The following is a 12,937-nucleotide window of genomic DNA, read 5'->3' as shown; positions in this document are numbered from 1 at the left end:
TACAGTCTCCTTTACCTTCCTCTCCCTGTGAGGTGGGTGGGGCTGAGAGAGCTCGGACAGAAGCTGCCCTTTCAAGGACAACCTCTGCCAGAGCTATGGCTGACCAAAGGCCATTCCAGCAGCTGCAATTGGAGGAGTGAGGAATCAAACCTGGTTCTCCCAGATAAGAGAGCTATGGCTGACCCAAGGCCATTCCTGCAGCTGAAAGTGGAGGAGTGGGGAATCAAACCCGGTTGTCCCAGATAAGAGAGCTCTGGCTGACCCAAGGCCATTCCAGCAGCTGCAAGCGGAGGAGTGGGGAATCAAACCCGGTTCTCCCAGACAAGAGTCCGTACACTTAACCAAACTGGCTCTCCAAACTGGAAGCCAGAGCTCAGCTCGCTAATCACAACACCCTAACTGCACCCTACAGGGATCCAGCGCAGTGTAGTGGTTAAGCGCGGCAGACTCTAATCTGGAGAACCGGGTTCGAATTCTGCACTCCTCCATATGAAGCCAGCTGGGGGATCATGGGTCAGTCACAGTCCTCTCAGGGCTCCGTCAGACCCCCAAGTAAGTCTGGCTTGCCGACTAGCGGCGCATAACTCTAACAGATCTAGAACGACAGGCTGCCAGGCAATTTTAGAATCTCCCGGCTACACTGCACACAAGGCCATAGGATAATGATTCATTATTACTTTAGAAGAAGAAGAAGAAGATATTGGATTTATATCCCGCCCTCCACTCCGAAGAGTCTCAGAGCGGCTCACAATCTCCTTTCCCTTCCTCCCCCACAACAGACACCCTGTGAGGTGGGTGGGGCTGGAGAGGGCTCTCACAGCAGCTGCCCTTTCAAGGACAACCTCTGCCAGAGCTCTGGCTGACCCAAGGCCCTGCTAGCAGGTGCAAGTGGAGGAGTGGGGAATGAAACCTGTTTTCTCCCGGATAAGAGTCCGCACACTTAACCACACCAAACTGGCTCTCCTTTAACGGCTTCTGCGTGTTTAGCGCTGGGAAATCATTAGAATGGAGTTTAGGGGTTGGAGTGAAAAAAAAACAGCAGGCAAGAGGCAGGACAGGGCGAGGAAGGAGAGGGAAGAGGATGAGACCCCCAGAACACGGACCGGGAGAGGCACTGACCTTCCGCCACGTTGACTGTGAAAGGGCTTTTTGGGATCTGAGCTCCGGCGAAGGTGACGTAGATGGTGTGGGGACCCTCCAGGACGGGCCGGTACGTGCATCGGAAGATGCTATCCCCTTTGTCTTCCAAGACCACCTCCACGGTGTCGCGGCGGCCCTGGGGGTCCACGATGACCACGCCCACGTCGCCCGTCCCCGCACCTGGTGGGCAGAGACTCGTTCAGAGACACAACAGACCCTCTGCTATGCTTGCTATCCCCCAAGTCGGTCAGCCCCTTCAGTCCACAAACAGACAGGCCTCGCCGAACGGAACAAAGATGGCGAATCTTGTCGTTACGTGGCAAACCTTGGCCTTTGTGATTCCACGTCTCAGCAGGTAAGAATATGGTGCCTAATGCTGCCCCCTAATCAATAATTCTGCCCCTTCATAGCCTGCATTTGTTCCCAGCTGCCTTGAAATCTATCCATGTAGGCTAGAGAGAGGCTAGAGAGAGAAAGAAGTCCTTTTCTCCCTTTCTCACAATACAAGAGCTCATGGGCACTCAATGGGCACTCAATGAAATTGCTGAGCAGTCGGGTTAGAAAGGATAAAAGGAAGTCCTTCTTCACCCAAAGGGTGATTAATGTGCGGAATTCACTGCCACAGGAGGTGGTGGCGGCTAAAGCATAGCCAGCTTCAACAGGGGATTGGATAAGCATATGGAGCAGAGGCTCATCAGTGGCTGTTGGCCACAGGATATAGATGGAACTCTATGTAGGGGGCAAGGGATGCTCTGTATTCTTGATCCTTGGGAGGGGCACAGTGGGAGGGTTTTAGTGTCCTGGCCCCACTAATGGACTGCCTGATGGGACTTGGGTTTTTTTGCCGCAGTGTGACACAGAGTGTTGGACTGGGTGGGCCATTGGCCTGATCCAACGTGCCTTCTCTTATATTCTTATGTGACACAGAGCGTTGGACTGGATGGGCCATTGGCCTGATCCAACATGGCTTCTCTTATGTTCTTATGTGACACAGAGTGTTGGACTGGGTGGGCCATTGGCCTGATCCAACATGGCTTCTCTTCTGTTCTTATGTGACACAGAGTGTTGGACTGGGTGGGCCATTGGCCTGATCCAACATGGCTTCTCTTCTGTTCTTATGTGACACAGAGTGTTGGACTGGATGGGCCATTGGCCTGATCCAACATGGCTTCTCTTCTGTTCTTATGTGACACAGAGTGTTGGACTGGATGGGCCACTGGCTGATCCAACATGGCTTCTCTTATGTTCTTGTGTGACACAGAGTGTTGGACTGGAGGGGCCACTAGCCTGATCCAACATGGCTTCTCTTATGTTCTTATGTGACACAGAGTGTTGGACTGGATGGGCCATTGGCCTGATCCAACAGGGCTTCTCTTATGTTCTTATGTGACACAGAGTGTTGGACTGGGTGGGCCATTGGCCTGATCCAACATGGCTTCTCTTCTGTTCTTATGTGACACAGAGTGTTGGACTGGATGGGCCATTGGCCTGATCCAACATGGCTTCTCTTATGTTCTTATGTGACACAGAGTGTTGGACTGGGTGGGCCATTGGCCTGATCCAACATGGCTTCTCTTATGTTCTTATGTGACACAGAGTGTTGGACTGGATGGGCCATTGGCCTGATCCAACAGGGCTTCTCTTATGTTCTTATGTGACACAGAGTGTTGGACTGGGTGGGCCATTGGCCTGATCCAACATGGCTTCTCTTCTGTTCTTATGTGACACAGAGTGTTGGACTGGATGGGCCATTGGCCTGATCCAACATGGCTTCTCTTATGTTCTTATGTGACACAGAGTGTTGGACTGGGTGGGCCATTGGCCTGATCCAACATGGCTTCTCTTCTGTTCTTATGTGACACAGAGTGTTGGACTGGATGGGCCATTGGCCTGATCCAACATGGCTTCTCTTCTGTTCTTATGTGACACAGAGTGTTGGACTGGATGGGCCACTGGCTGATCCAACATGGCTTCTCTTATGTTCTTGTGTGACACAGAGTGTTGGACTGGAGGGGGCCACTAGCCTGATCCAACATGGCTTCTCTTATGTTCTTATGTGACACAGAGTGTTGGACTGGATGGGCCATAGGCCTGATCCAACAGGGCTTCTCTTATGTTCTTATGTGACACAGAGTGTTGGACTGGAGGGGCCACTGGCCTGATCCAACATGGCTTCTCTTATGTTCTTGTGTGACACAGAGTGTTGGACTGGATGGGCCATTGGCCTGATCCAACATGGCTTCTCTTATGTTCTTATGTGACACAGAGTGTTGGACTGGATGGGCCATTGGCCTGATCCAACATGGCTTCTCTTCTGTCCTTATGTGACACAGAGTGTTGGACTGGATGGGCCACTGGCCTGAATAAATATGGCTTCTCTTATGTTCTTATGTTCCAACTTTGCCCAGCACAGCACATAATTATTGTGTTGCCAGAACATGTGAGAAATGCCCGTGGGTTTTGATGGCTCTTTAAAAGGCCGATCTAGAGGTCCGTCAGCAGCTATTGGTTATGACTGCTAAATGGAACCATATTCTGAGATAGTACACATTCAAATACCAGCTGCTGCAGTCAGGTCGGGATGGTGGCTCAGTGGTAGAGCATCTGCTTGGTAAGCGGAAGGTCCCAGGTTCAATCCCAGGCATCTCCAACCCAAAAGGGTCCAGGCAAAATAAATGTGAAAAACCTCAACTTGAGACCCTGGAAAGCCGCTGCCAGTCTGAGAAGACAAGACTGACTTGGATGGACTGAGGGTCTGATTCAGTAGAAGGCAGCTTCATGTGTTCCTATGTTCAGGTGACAAGATGTTGCCCACAAGTGGGGTGTGACGGCTGCCAGGAAGCATCTAGAGATGCTAGGTAACACGACCTTCAGACCGATCCATCAGCCTTTCCATAAATCTGGCTTTCACCCACTGTCTAGTCCTGCCCACAAAAGCACAAATGACCGCGCCGCTCTCCTTTCTGTGTCACTAACCTGCCGTGTAGATGTCGAAATAGGTGGGCTTGTTAGCCACGTTGCCCACAGGTTCCAGTCCTGGGCCTCGGCTGACACCTTGTTGGCATCGCCCAGCGCCATGCCCACGTTGACCTCGAAGGGGCTCTTGTCGATATTCTGCCCAGCAAAGAGCACAGTGACCTGGACCATGGAGGAGACGGGGGTGAGAATTCCGGAGGGTTCACGATTAGACAGAACTGAGGTCAGCTCTGCGAGAGCTATGGCTGACCCAAGGCCATTCCAGCAGGTGCAAGTGAGGAGTGGGGAATTAAACCCCGGTTCTCCCACATAAGAGAGCTCTGGCTGACCCAAGGCCATTCCAGCAGGTGCAAGTGGAGCAGTGGGGAATCAAACCCGGTTCTCCCAGATAAGAGAGCTCTGGCTGACCCAAGGTCATTCCAGCAGGTGCAAGTGGAGGAGTGGGGAATCAAACCCGGTTCTCCCAGATAAGAGAGCTCTGGCTGACCCAAGGCCATTCCAGCAGGTGCAAGTGGAGGAGTGGGGAATCAAACCCGGTTCTCCCAGATAAGAGAGCTCTGGCTGGACCCAAGGCCATTCCAGCAGCTGAAAGTGGAGGAGTGGGGAATCCAACCCAGTTCTCCCAGATAAGAGAGCTCTGGCTGACCCAAGGCCATTCCAGCAGGTGCAAGTGGAGGAGTGGGGAATCAAACCCGGTTCTCCCAGATAAGAGAGCTCTGGCTGACCCAAGGCCATTCCAGCAGCTGAAAGTGGAGGAGTGGGGAATCCAACCCAGTTCTCCCAGATAAGAGAGCTCTGGCTGACCCAAGGCCATTCCAGCAGGTGCAAGTGGAGGGGTGGGGAATCAAACCCCGTTCTCTCAGATAAGAGAGCTGTGGCTGACCCAAGGCCATTCCAGCAGCTGCAAGCAGAGGAGTGGGGAATCAAACCCGGTTCTCTAAGATAAGAAAGCTCTGGCTGACCCAAGACCATTCCAGCAGCTGCAAGCGGAGGAGTGGGGAATCCAACCCGGTTCTCCCAGATAAGAGAGCTCTGCCTGACCCAAGGCCATTCCAGCAGCTGCAAGTGGAGGAGTGGGGAATAAAATCCAGATCTCCCAGATAAGAGAGTTCTGGCTGACCCAAGGCGATTCCAGCAGGTGCAAGTGGAGGAGTGGGGAATCCAACCCAGTTCTCCCAGATAAGAGAGCTCTGGCTGACCCAAGGCCATTCCTGCAGTTGCAAATGGAGGAGGGGGGAATCAAACCCGGTTCTCCCAGGTAAGAGAGCTCTAGCTGACCCAAGGCCATTCCAGCAGGTGCAAATGGAGGAGTGGGGAATCAAACCTGGTTCTCCCAGATAAGAGTCTGTGCACTTAACCACTACACCAAACTGGTTCTCAAGAAGATCGTAGATTTATAGTTTCAGAGTGGCTCACAATCTCCTTTATCTCCCTTCCCCACAACAGACACCCTGTGAGGTGGGTGGGGCTGAGAGGACTCTCACAGCAGCTGCCCTTTCAAGGACAACCTCTGCAAGAGCTCTGGCTGACCCAAGGCCATTCCAGCAGCTGCAAGTGAAGGAGGGGGGAATACAACCCGGTTCTCTCAGACAAGGGAGCTATGGCTGACCCAAGGCCATTCCAGCAGCTGCAAGCGGAGGAGTGGGGAATCAAACCCTGTTCTCCCAGATAAGAGAGCTCTGGCTGACCCAAGGCCATTCCAGCAGCTGCAAGTGGAGGAGTGGGGAATCAAACCCGGTTCTCCCAGATAAGAGAGCTCTGGCTGACCTAAGGCCATTCCAGCAGCTGCAAGTGGAGGAGTGGGGAATCAAACCCGGTTCTCCCAGATAAGAGAGCTCTGGCTGACCCAAGGCCATTCCAGCAGCTGCAAGTGGAGGAGGGGGGAATCAAACCCGGTTCTCCCAGATAAGAGAGCTCTAGCTGACCCAAGGCCATTCCAGCAGCTGCAAGTGGAGGAGTGGGGAATCAAACCCTGTTCTCCCAGATAAGAGAGCTCTGGCTGACCCAAGGCCATTCCAGCAGCTGCAAGTGGAGGAGTGGGGAATCAAACCCGGTTCTCCCAGATAAGAGAGCTCTGGCTGACCCAAGGCCATTCCAGCAGCTGCAAGTGGAGGAGTGGGAATCAAGCCCGGTTCTCCCAGATAGGAGAGCTCTGGCTGACCCAAGGCCATCCCAGCAGCTGCAAGCGGAGGAGGGGGGAATCAAACCCGGTTCTCCCAGATAAGAGCTTGTGCATTAGCTACACCAAACTGGCTCTACTATTCATCTATACTTCAAGCCAACTGCACCATTAGGTTGATCTGCCCACCGTCCATCCCTGACAGAATCCAAATCGACTGCTCAACAGACTCACAGGCGAAAACAGAGATGCCAAAACATGGGAAGAGAATCTCTCACCTTGTGGAGACCGGCCACCTTTGGGATGTAGGAGACAGAATACGTCCGATTTTTGTCATTGTTTGCCACCACTTTGGCCTGGAGAGGGAGGGAAAGGAGAAACGATCATTGGAGGACTGTCAGCTGACACTTAAACAAAAGCGGCTTCAGAAGCATCACAGAAGAAGCAAGAAAGGCAGCATTAGGGTTAGACAGAACTGAGCATAAGAACATCAAAATAGAAACTGGTCCAGAGGAAGCGGTTGGCCACTGGGTGAGACAGAAGGCTGTTCTAGATGGACCCTCACTGTTCTGATCCATCAGGGCTCTTCTGATGTTCTTATGAAGGCCTCGGCCTCTCTGCCCTGCTGTTGGCCCTCCAGAGGAACTGGCTGGCCACTGTGTGAGACAGGAGGCTGGACTAGATGGACCCTCACTGGTCTGATCCAGCAGGGCTCTTCTGAGGTTCTTACGAAGGCCTCGGCCTCTCTGCCCTGTTGATGGACATCCAGAGGAACTGGTTGGCCATTGTGTGAGACAGGAGGCTGGACTAGATGGACCCTCACTGGTCTGATCCAGCAGGGCTCTTCTGAGGTTCTTATGAAGGCCTCGGCCTTTCTGCCCTGTTGTTGGCCCTCCAGAGGAACTGGTTGGCCACTGTGTGAGAAAGGAGGCTGGACTAGATGGACCCTCACTGGTCTGATCCAGCAGGGCTCTTCTGATGTTCTTACGAAGGCCTCGGCCTCTCTGCCCTGTTGATGGACATCCAGAGGAACTGGCTGGCCACTGTGTGAGGCAGGAGGCTGGACTAGATGGACCCTCACTGGTCTGATCCAGCAGGGCTCTTCTGATGTTCTTATGAAGGCCTCGGCCTTTCTGCCCTGTTGTTGGCCCTCCAGAGGAACTGGCTGGCCACTGTGTGAGACAGGAGGCTGGACTAGATGGACCCTCCCTGGTCTGATCCAGCAGGGCTCTTCTGATGTTCTTATGAAGGCCTCGGCCTTTCTGCCCTGTTGTTGGCCCTCCAGAGGAACTGGCTGGCCACTGTGTGAGACAAGATGCTGAACTAGATGGACCCTCCCTGGTCTGATCCAGAAGGGCTCTTCTGATATTCTAATTTTTGGCATCTGGTTCTTCAAGCTTCACAAACCAGCCCCAAACTAGGCTGCCTTTGGAATGCCCCCTCCCAACCCTCCCCTGCTTCTGCCCCACCCAAGCCCCCCCTCATTTGGGCCAATCCCCAGGAGAAAATATCTCCCCCGAAGACTGAGCATTTTCCCCATGTTGAGCCCTGCTTTTCAACACAGGTGAGTCCGTCAGAACCAGGAAGCAAAGAGCCAGGACAGAGACAACCGGCTCTTCAACATCTGGCAAAACAGCTGCTGTACGCCTTTCATTCTGCACGCCTTCAATCCCTATTTAATAGAAGGCACGACCCTCAAAGAGGAGTGGGTGTTAAAAAGGAAAGGGGTGGGAGGAGCGTGGCAAAAGAGATCCAGTACCTCCTCTGTATGTCCTTCAGGGTCTTCGATATAGACGAGCACTTCTCCCAAGCCGGCCTCGATAGTTTCCACCGTGAAATGGGCTGGCTTCAGCACAGTGTTGCCGTGGGGCTCGATGCCTGTGGGAAAGGTGCAGAGGGTTAACTGGGCACAGGAGACAGCAGGCATAAGAACATAAGAGAAGCCATGTTGGATAAGGCCAGTGGCCCATCCAGTCCAACACTCTGTGTCACATAAGAACATAAGAGAAGCCATGTTGGATCAGGCCAATGGCCCCTCCAGTCCAACACTCTGCGTCACATAAGAACATAAGAGAAGCCATGTTGGATCAGGCCAGTGGCCCATCCAGTCCAACACTCTGTGTCACAGAAAAGGAGCCATGTTGGATCAGGCCAATGGCCCCTCCAGTCCAACACTCTGTGTCACATAAGAACATAAGAGAAGCCATGTTGGATCAGGCCAATGGCCCATCCAGTCCAACACTCTGTATCACACAGTGGCAAAAAAAACCCAGGTGCCATCAGGAGGTCCATCAGTGGGGCCAGGACACTAGAAGCCCTCACACTGTTGCCCCCCTCTCGAAGAATACAGAGCATCAATTGACCCAGACAGAGAGTTCCAACAATAGGCTGTGGCTAATAGCAGTTGATGGACCTCTGCTTCAGATGTTTCTCCATTCCCCTCTTGAAGCTGCCTATGCTTGTAGCCGCCACCACCTCCTGTGGCAGTGAATTCCAGGTGTTAATCACCCTTTGGGTGAAGAAGGACTTCCTTTTATCCGTTCTAACCCGACTGCTCAGCAATTTCATAGAATGTCCATGAGTTCTCGTATTGTGAGAAAGGGAGAAAAGTACTTCTTTCTCTACCTTCTCTATCCCGTACATAATCTTGTAAACCTCTCTCATGTCACCCCTGAGTCAGCGCTTCTCCAAGCTAAAGAGCTCCAAGCATTTTAACCTTTCGTCATGTGTCTTTCTAACCCTCCCCCTCCCATCACCGTAATGGGGACATGATTCGTCCCATCCTGAATTGAACGTAGGAGACCATCCCACCCCAAGTCAGACCACTCATTCTTCTACATCAGCCTCACAGCTGGTCTCAGGCCCAGAAGGGCCTTTGCTAGGACCCAAAGATCCTTTAACAGGAGACAGCAGGATTCAAACTCAGGTTCTCCTGTGTGCAAAGTAGCTCCTCTGACCGCTAAGCTACAGCCTCTACCCAGATACCCTGCTGCTCAGCTGCAAGAGAAGAAGATGATGATATTGGATTTATATCCCGCCCTCCACTCCGAAGAGTCTCAGAGCAGCTCACAATCTCCTTTCCCCTTCCTCCCCCACAACAGACACCCTGTGAGGTAGATGAAGATATTGGATTTATATCTCGCCCTCCACTCCGAAGAGTCTCAGAGCGGCTCACAACCTCCTTTATCTTCCTACCCGCCCCCCACAACAGACACCCTGTGAGGTAGATGAAGATATTGGATTTATATCCCGCCCTCCACTCCAAAGAGTCTCAGAGCAGCTCACAATCTCCTTTACCTTCCTCCCCCACAGCAGACGCCCTGTGAGGTGGGTGGGGCTGGAGAGGGCTCTCACAGCAGCTGCCCTTTCAAGGACAACCTCTGCCAGAGCTATGGCTGACCCAAGGCCATGCTAGCAGGTGCAAGTGGAGGAGTGGGGAATCAAACCCAGTTCTCCCAGATAAGAGAGCTCTGGCTGACCCAAGGCCATTCCAGCAGCTGCAAGTGGAGGAGTGGGGAATCAAACCCGGTTCTCCCAGATGACAGATTCTGGCTGACCCAAGGCCATTCCAGCAGGTGCAAGTGGAGGAGTGGGGAATCAAACCCGGTTCTCCCAGATAAGAGAGCTCTGGCTGACCCAAGGCCATTCCAGCAGCTGCAAGTGGAGGAGTGGGGAATCAAACCCAGTTCTCCCAGATAAGAGAGCTATGGCTGACCCAAGGCCATTCCAGCAGCTGCAAGTGGAGGAGTGGGGAATCAAACCCGGTTCTCCCAGATAACAGAGCTATGGCTGACCCAAGGCCATTCCAGCAGCTGCAAGTGGAGGAGTGGGGAATCAAACCCGGTTCTCCCAGATAAGAGTTCACACACTTAACCACTACACCAAACTGGCTCTCCAAGAGGAAAGGGAGGGCAGGAGGAGCGGTAGGGTCCCCTCCCCAAATTACAGCTAACCTCCAAACTGTAATTCTCCTCCCCTCCATTCGAGGTAGGTTAGGCTGAGAGAACATGACTGGCTCATGGTCACTTGACAAGCTCCCGCGGCGGAGCGGAGATTCGAACCTGGGTCTCCTGGATGCTCGTCTGCATTCTAACCACCGCATCGCTGTGGCTCTCGGTGACCCTGCGAATCATGGCCGCTTTGGACTGGGGACACTACAGCGTAGTGAAATCCCTCCCCCATAATTCCCAGTCCTCCACTGGCACAGCCCCCAGATTGACAGGAATCTCCAGGCTGGAGTCGGCAGCCCTCTCCCTCGCCCCGTATTGCCGCACCCCGGGTTACCTACCTGGGCCGTAGGCCTTGGCCTTCTTGGGGTTCAGTTGCTTGGAGCGAAGTGGGGGCCCCAGGCTTCAGCTTGGCTTTGGGGAACTGAGAAAGGTAGGTCATGACAGAGTGCTCGTCCACATTGGGGTCGACAATCTCTTCGGGGGCTATCACCTGTGGGGGAGGGGAAGGAAGAATAAGAGAGGCATTTCCTTCTGTCTCTGGCGTCCCCCGCACAGTGCCCGTGATTGCGCCACTGTGGCCACAGAGGAGAAAGCCATTTTAAAAGCCTGTTGAGAAGAAGGTTTTATTATGACAATTGTAGTTCAAGAAGCATTTGAAGGTAGCTGCTGAGCTGATAGAATTTCGTACACCTTCCGGTGATGTCAGCGGTGTGTGGCATGCGCAAATGAGCACCAGCACCTCTTTTTCTACAAAATGGCCCCCGCCTGGCACCTACCTGAGGGGAGGCTTGCCAAATCCAATTCAAGAAATATCTGGGGACTTTGGGGGTGGAGCCAGGAGACTTTGGGGGGTGGGGCCAGCAGCCAGGTTGTGACAAGCATACTGGAACTCCAAAGGGAGTTCTGGCTGTCACATTTAAAGGGACCGCACACTTTTTAAATGCCTGCCCTCCACTGGAAAACAATGAAGGATAGGGGCACCTTCTTTGGGGGGCTCATAGAATTGGAGCTCCTGGCCCACTCCTTTTGAAACTTGGGGGGTGTTTTGAGGAGAAGTACCAGATATTATGCTGCAAATGCAGTGCCTCTATCTCTAAAAACAGCCCCTCCCAGAGCCCCAGATACCCACAGATCAATTCTTCATTATACCTTATGGGCATTGGTCTCCAAAGGGAATAATGGAGTGCCCAGCATTGGTCTTCATAGGGAATAATGGAGGTGCCCCTCCTTCCCCCCATTTTGATGACCTTGAAATGGGAGGAAAGCCTCCAAACCAGGGGATTTTTCACACCCTTGCTCCTGGCTCCCCCCCCCCATGTCTCCTGGCTCCACCCCCAAACTCTCCTAGCTCCACCCGCAATGTTTCCACTGGCTCCTCTCCCCAAGTCACCTGGCTCCACCCACAATGTCTCCTGGCTCCACCCCAAACTCTCCTAGCTCCACCCGCAATGTTTCCTGGCTCCTCTCCCAAAGTCACCTGGCTCCACCCACAATGTCTCCTGGCTCCACCCCAAAGTCTCCTGGCTCCACCCACAATGTCTCCTGGCTCCATCCCCAAACTCTCCTTGCTCCACCCCCAATGTCTCCTGGCTCCACCTCCAAACTCTCCTAGCTCCACCCACAATGTTTCCTTGCTCCACCCCAATGTCTCCTGGCTCCACCCCCAAACTCTCCTAGCTCCACCCCCAAAGTCTTCTGGCTCCACCCACAATGTCTCCTGGCTCCACCCCCAAACACTCCTAGCTCCACCTGCAATATCTCCTGGCTCCACCCCAAACTCTCCTAGCTCCACCCCCAAAGTCTTCTGGCTCCACCCACAATGTCTCCTGGCTCCACCCCCCCAAACTCTCCTAGCTCCACCTGCAATATCTCCTGGCTCCACCCCAAACTCTTCTAGCTACACCCCCCAATGTCTCCTGGCTCCACCCCAAACTCTCCTAGCTCCACCCCCAAAGTCTTCTGGCTCCACCCACAATGTCTCCTGGCTCCACCCCCAAACTCTCCTAGCTCCACCTGCAATATCTCCTGGCTCCACCCCAAACTCTTCTAGCTACACCCCCAATGTCTCCTGGCTCCACCCCAAACTCTCCTAGCTCCATCCGCAATGTCTCCTGGCTCCACCCCCAAACTCTCCTAGCCCCACCCGCAATGTTTCCTGACTCCACCCCCAAAGACTCCTGGCTCCACCGCCAAAGTCTCCTGACTCCACTCCCAAAGTCCCCAGATATTTCTTGAATTGGACCTGGCAAACCTAATTATAGACAGAATTTCTAGACAGAAAAGAGTGGAACTTCAGTGGAGGGGGGGCACAGCCCAGGAGAGTCCCACCTCCCCCCCCCCCGTTTTCCCCCCTTGGGGAAAACAGCTACCTGAGGCACCCCCAGCCAGTCGTCCGCTTGCTGCATGGCTTCCCGGGCATTCTCCACCGGCTGGCTGGGGTCCCAGGTCTCCCAGTCTGGGCACAGGCCTAGAGGAAAGAGAAAAGAAAGCAACATCAGGCGGGCAGCGTTGGCCTTGGCGGGCGGCTCCAGACAATCGGGGCACTGTGGCCTCCCTTGGCACAGCCAGCCGATCCCGCCCCGAAGGGCACCGGCCCATAGCTGGCTGCATTCCAGAAGGAACTCTGAACAACACCTGCTCTCTGGGCAGAAGAGGTCTCTGCAGCCCCTGGAAGGGATCAAGGAAGCCAGGCCCCCTCCCCCCGGAGGGAGGGCGATACACTCCTAGAGTTGGAAGGAACCTCCAGGGTCAT

At 53.8% G+C, this 12,937-nt stretch overlaps 2 protein-coding genes across 2 annotated transcripts in view; both read right to left on the bottom strand.

The window, feature by feature from the left end:
- Positions 1-6,568, bottom strand: part of LOC132576669 (filamin-C) — a 204,861-nt gene extending 198,293 nt beyond the window's left edge. Inside the window, exons 1-3 of the mRNA XM_060246039.1 lie at positions 6,514-6,568; positions 4,117-4,278; positions 1,120-1,320 (exon numbers count right to left, since the gene is read on the bottom strand). The gene's annotated coding sequence lies outside the window, so the exon portion shown is untranslated. The remainder of the gene's footprint in view (positions 1-1,119; positions 1,321-4,116; positions 4,279-6,513) is intronic.
- A 1,426-nt stretch (positions 6,569-7,994) lies between these two features.
- LOC132575782 (filamin-C-like) lies at positions 7,995-12,680 on the bottom strand. The gene is made up of 3 exons (XM_060244472.1): positions 12,555-12,680; positions 10,524-10,675; positions 7,995-8,113 (listed from the first exon to the last, which is right to left on the bottom strand). The coding sequence occupies exons 1-3, from the start codon at positions 12,678-12,680 to the stop codon at positions 8,011-8,013; spliced, it is 381 nt and encodes a 126-aa protein (XP_060100455.1). The 3' UTR covers positions 7,995-8,010.
- Between the last annotated feature and the right edge of the window lie 257 nt (positions 12,681-12,937).

Source organism: Heteronotia binoei, chromosome 8 (genome assembly GCF_032191835.1).
Source record: "Heteronotia binoei isolate CCM8104 ecotype False Entrance Well chromosome 8, APGP_CSIRO_Hbin_v1, whole genome shotgun sequence".
Taxonomy (NCBI): domain Eukaryota; kingdom Metazoa; phylum Chordata; class Lepidosauria; order Squamata; family Gekkonidae; genus Heteronotia; species Heteronotia binoei.
Note: the sequence above shows the minus strand (reverse complement) of the source record. Positions and strands in the feature narration are given on the sequence as shown.